The following is a 5,546-nucleotide window of genomic DNA, read 5'->3' as shown; positions in this document are numbered from 1 at the left end:
ACACAAAAAGACTTGGGGTTGTTTGTGTTTCAGGGAATTGATCTATCATTTTGATATTTAAAATAAGCAATTATTTGGTTTAGCTACTAATAACATGCCCTTATATGGTACTTCATTTAGAATCAATGACTTTCACCTGTGTTATATTGACTGAGTAAATTGGCAGGTGCAGAGAAAAATTATGCTTGTCACGAGAGAGGTGGAGCCATTCTGATTTACATCTGCATAAATTTGGATGGTAGCACCCTAATGTGTCATTGAAACAAGCTTAGCAATAATGGGGTTTTGGCAGGTTGGATTTGGATTGGTGTTTATTCTTGCACTTGGATTTTCTGAAGCACAATGGAGTGCAAGAGCACCACATAATCAGAGTCCAAGTGAGTTTAAGCTTGGAACATTAGCTCAAGCTTCTCAACAGGCTGATTCCAGGACGTCTTTGGTTTCCAGTGATGCTGTATTTGCACCACAAAGGTTTCCCTCTCCGTCTCCTGTCCAGACACCAGTCAGGACTGACTTTGGAAAGTCTTCTCAAGATCTTATGGGTGTTCAATTAAAAGAGCTGTTGCAGGGTCCAATGGCGAAACTGACGTGGAGCTTTCCAAGTCTACCAGAGGAACTACAGCAACCAGATGTTCCTTTTGAGTTGCCTTATCCTGTCTCTGCCAACAGTGTAGCTGCTGAGTGTGGAGAGAATTCAGTATATGTGGAAGTGATGAAGGACTTCTTTGGGACTGGGCACCCAGTGTTGTCCTCTGGTTTTACACTGGGAGGCTGTACTGCAACTGGAGAGGATTCTTCTGCTCAAGTGCTGATCTTTGAGTCTGAACTGCATGGATGTAGCAGCACATCAATGGTAAGGTTCTGTTGTGACAATCATAGGTATTGTGAACCGTCCATGTGACTGTTCTTCTATTAACCTTTCTGTTTAGGTGACTGAGGATGAGCTTGTCTATAGGTTCAACATTATCTACACCCCACAAGAGGCTTCATATGGTGTTCCTATTGTCAGGAGCAGTGGTGCGGTGGTTGGTATTGAGTGTCATTATCCAAGGTGAGGATTCAATTAATTCAGGCTCACCGGATGTTCTAATCCTGCTGTTCATGGGCAAGAGATGACGGCTTGTTTAACTTCTACAGAGCACATAATGTGAGCAGCGACACCTTAATGCCCACTTGGATCCCATATGCCTCAATTAAGGTTGCAGAGGAAGTCTTTGTCTTCTCCCTCAAGCTCATGACTGGTTGGTGTAGCCCAAACATATGTGTTGTATGCTTGTGAATCATCTGTGTTAAGACTTGTTTCTTTGCAGATGACTGGAGATTTGAGAGACCTTCTAACCAGTACTTCCTGGGTGACGTGATAAATCTTGAAGCATCAGTGAGTTTGTACAGCCATGTTCCCGTCCGTGTGTTTGTGGACAGCTGCGTGGCTACTGCAGTCCCTGATGTTACTTCTGTCCCCAGATACTCCTTTATTGAGAATTATGGGTAAGAGGTGCTACCTCATGTATCCCAGCTTCCAGAAGGGTTGTGTGACTTCTAACTGGGTTCTGTTCACAGGTGCCTGGTTGATGCCAAGCTCACAGGCTCCACGTCTCACTTTATGCCCCGGACTCAAAGTGATAAGCTAGGGTTTCAGCTAGAGGCGTTCAGGTTCCAGCAAGCAGACAGTGGGCTGGTATGTTTTGTTGTGTAACTATATGTATGATATGCTGCCATGGTGTACAAACAATTGTCTCTGCAGGTCTACATCGCATGCATTTTGAAGGTGGCTGCAGCAACCTCTCCAAGTTCTGAACAGAAAGCTTGTTCCTTCTCTGCTAATGGGTATGTTTCCTGCTAGATAAGTGTACAAGTTAATTAGCTGCTTTAACTTAATTGAGTGTTTTGTCAGGTGGGTGTCTGCAGATGGTTCTGACCAGGTGTGTGGCTGCTGTGACACGACTTGTAGCATCAGAAGTGGAAGTGATCAACTGCTTACAGGTTTGGATTAACTCTAACTTGTTATTGTCATACGTGGCTTTAGTTCTCACTAATCATTTGTTCCTCAGATCTACGCTTGGAAAGAGTATCTGTTGGCCCAATCGACGTTAAAGAATATGGCCAAAAATAACTGGAAATGTCATGCGACTTCTGATGAATTAATAAATGTTGTTAATGCATTTATTTTTGTTGTCCTTACTAGCACAAATGCTATGCTTAAACATTTATTCAGTTTACATGGTTTCTGTTCAGATATGCACCACAAAAAGCCTATTTCTACTGGCCTATGTGGGGGGCATATTACTCAAGTCATTTGTGGGGCTAGGCCTATTACAACACTAAAGGGCATTTCAATAGCATCATATCCTTTCTGGTGCTTACTGGATGCTTTTGCTTTATTATTATAATTGAAACCCTATTGTAATTGATAGAATTTCAAGAACTTGAAACTGAGGGATTGTAGTATACCCACCCTGTCTGTCAACAAGGCTCACCCCAATTGACCCAACGGTGGTGCCACTGTGATCAAAAGTATGTAATGGCTCAGAACTTTGTCACCGGCTCAAATGTCATGTCATTGGAATGCTTGACAGAAAGCATATGGGGTTTTATGTCATCCTGGTGAAATTATTTTATTTTTTTTACTACTTTTGAGAGCTAGTCATAGGTTTGTGTTTTTTTTTTTGTTTTTTTTTGCCTGATCAGAACCAAACCTGTGCAGAAAGATTCTCTGGAGTCTGGTATCAATTTTAATTCCCTTTTGCAACAAGGTGCCAATATGTTTGACGTGGGTGTGGTAATTTAAACTAAAACAGCTCTCCCTCTTGTACGTGTGTGTGCTCAGTCTGTGGTTGTGAAAAATGAAATAAACATGAATATGGCTTTAGCTATGCAACAATCAGTCAGATTGTACGGTGGCCGAGAAGGGTCACAACACAAACAAAAACCACAACTACATATTCAGAAAACACCTCCAAATTCAGAAAACACATACAAACGCCACAACAACTACATATTCAGAAAACACCTCCAAATTCAGAAAACACATACAAACGCCACAACAACTACATATTCAGAAAACAACTTCGTCGATTTCACATCACGCACGCTGCAAATATTCACAGCACGAGCAAATAGGGAAACAAACTGCAAAGACACAACGGAAATGTTTCCAGGGGGGCCATAATCAGTGACGGCTACAAGGTAAGGGTTTCCAGAGCCTGTCTACGGCCTTATTAGACCATCTCTGGTGTTTCTCTTTTATTATGACAGACTTGTCGATGTGCTCTGATACCGAAGTGGTTTGCAGCACAAAACGGACAGAACATTTGAATCTGAAAAATAAATAAATAGTTCAGATATCAGGACAACAATGTAAAAACGCCGGTAATGCATCTATTTAGTGACCAGAAGCGAGCTAGCCAGCTAGTTTCCAGCTAACAACGTTGGCAGAACGTTTAACAACTATCTGCGTGGACTAATACATTATGGGGACAATAACTTAATATGTTGAAAACACACAAAACCACTTCGGTATCAGAGCACATTGACAAGTCTGTCATAATAAAAGAGAAACACCTATTGTAGCCGTCACTGATTATGGCCCCCCTGGAAACATTTCCGTTGTGTCTTTGCAGTTTGCTTTTCGTTTCCCTATTTGCTCGTGCTGTGAATATTTGCAGCGTGCGTGATGTGAAATCGACGAAGTTGTTTTCTGAATATGTAGTTGTTGTGGCGTTTGTATGTGTTTTCTGAATTTGGAGGTGTTTTCTGAATATGTAGTTGTTGTGGAGTTTGCATGTGTTTTCTGAATTTGGAGGTGTTTTCTGAATATGTAGTTGTTGTGGCGTTTGTATGTGTTTTCTGAATTTGGAGGTGTTTTCTGAATATGTAGTTGTTGTGGCGTTTGTATGTGTTTTCTGAATTTGGAGGTGTTTTCTGAATATGTAGTTGTTGTGGCGTTTGTATGTGTTTTCTGAATTTGGAGGTGTTTTCTGAATATGTAGTTGTTGTGGAGTTTGTATGTGTTTTCTGAATTTGGAGGTGTTTTCTGAATATGTAGTTGTTGTGGCGTTTGTTTGTGTTGTGACCCTTCTCGGCCACCGTAAGATTGACTTAAACTGGCATGCAGTGTCTTTGTTCAAGGTGCCGCTATATTGTCTGAGGACATTCACGCATCTCAAAATTCATGGCCGCCAATGAATATTGAGCTGTCAGACTTTGGCTGCGTCTGAAATCGCATACTCTGTAGGTAATTATTGAATAAGTAATTACTTCACAACCTCTAAAAAAAAGTACATTCTATACTGTTAAAGGTGCTGTATGTAATTTTTTGACTATTCTAAAGCATTAAAATACCATAATATGTTTCAGATATTTAGGAAACATGCTAAGTTTACATACCTGTTTCTCTGAAAAACAATGCTACAGCCAGTTATTCTACTTTGAAATGTGCGTTTCGTGAATGTCTGTTTTTGTTTTTGTTTTCGTCTGTGTGATTCCGCCCACTGCCAATTTACCCAGTAGTATTTCAACACGCCAGTTGCCATAAAACACAGTGTTTATGTCTCAATGTATATACTATCCATCCTAAACAGTATGTGAGATTAAAATAAGTGTGTCATAAACCATAGTATGTTGAAAAGAGTATGCCAGAAGTCCCTGGATGGTCTACTATTTCCGTGTTCACTATAACAGCTAATTTTGCCCACAACCCATTACGCTTTGGAGGAGGATCCAGTTCAGAACTACAAACACGAGTAAAAAAAAGTTTAAAAACTACAAAACATGGTGGATATGCGCGACCGACAGTGAGAGGTTTCAAAAAAGGTTTTTCAGTGACTAATCAAAGTTTAACCTGATAAAAAAAAAAATGTATTTAATGTTATCCGTGTTATATTTAATCTGCAATAACGATGTGGACTTTTATAAAGATACGTTTGGCCATTAACTTTTAAATGCATATCAATAATATGAGGAGAGTTCTCCACGACCTCAATCTGGCAACCCGCATGAGCATTGAGTCTGAGGAGGAGGGGGCGGGGGAACAACACTCTCCCAATATTTTGAATTTGGACTGCAGTTCCCATTTCAACCACTAGCTGTCAATTTTACATACTGCACCTTTAAGAAAAAAAGGTTCTACGCAGTACCAAATTAGGGTTATTTTGACGTTTTTGGTAATAAATAGAACCCTTTTAATAAGGTTCCATAAAGAACAATGCTTTGAAAGTGCTATACCTTAAGCCTATCTAACATTTGCTAGGAGTTGCTGACATGTTTCAAAATGGTGCTATGTATTAGCCAACAAAATCAGTAGTACCTCACTGCAGTACACGAGATCCAGGGGGCGGAGTTGGATCCAGATCTAAGGGGTGGAGATTGGTAGGTTTAGGGGCGGGTTTAGGGATCAGGGGGTGGAGATGGGTAGGTTTAGGTATATGTAAGGTGGGAGGAGTTGGATCTGGATCCAACTCCTCCCCCTGGATTTCGTGTTCTGCAACAAGATAGTGATTAAGGTAATAGAGTTAGATTTGGTGACGTACACACCCAACTCAGAAACC

At 40.7% G+C, this 5,546-nt stretch overlaps 1 protein-coding gene across 1 annotated transcript; it reads left to right on the top strand.

The window, feature by feature from the left end:
• Positions 1 to 241: 241 nt before the first annotated feature.
• On the top strand, positions 242 to 2,162 carry LOC309503965 (zona pellucida sperm-binding protein 3-like). Its single transcript, XM_082176827.1, has 8 exons — positions 242 to 853; positions 930 to 1,051; positions 1,138 to 1,241; positions 1,311 to 1,488; positions 1,561 to 1,678; positions 1,745 to 1,827; positions 1,895 to 1,983; positions 2,052 to 2,162. The coding sequence occupies exons 1-8, from the start codon at positions 278 to 280 to the stop codon at positions 2,111 to 2,113; spliced, it is 1,332 nt and encodes a 443-aa protein (XP_082032953.1). The 5' UTR covers positions 242 to 277; the 3' UTR covers positions 2,114 to 2,162.
• Positions 2,163 to 5,546: the final 3,384 nt, after the last annotated feature.

This window comes from Leuciscus leuciscus (genome assembly GCF_965113295.1).
Source record: "Leuciscus leuciscus genome assembly, chromosome: 8".
Taxonomy (NCBI): Eukaryota; Metazoa; Chordata; class Actinopteri; order Cypriniformes; family Leuciscidae; genus Leuciscus; species Leuciscus leuciscus.
Note: the sequence above shows the minus strand (reverse complement) of the source record. Positions and strands in the feature narration are given on the sequence as shown.

Excerpts from the sequence above, each read along its gene's own strand:
- LOC309503965 (XM_082176827.1), top strand. The coding sequence starts at position 278 with ATGGGGTTTTGGCAGGTTGGATTTGGATTGGTGTTTATTCTTGCACTT. Across the intron at positions 1,052-1,137 it reads ATTGAGTGTCATTATCCAAG|AGCACATAATGTGAGCAGCG; the intron begins GTGAGGATTCAA and ends TAACTTCTACAG. Across the intron at positions 1,242-1,310 it reads CTCCCTCAAGCTCATGACTG|ATGACTGGAGATTTGAGAGA; the intron begins GTTGGTGTAGCC and ends GTTTCTTTGCAG.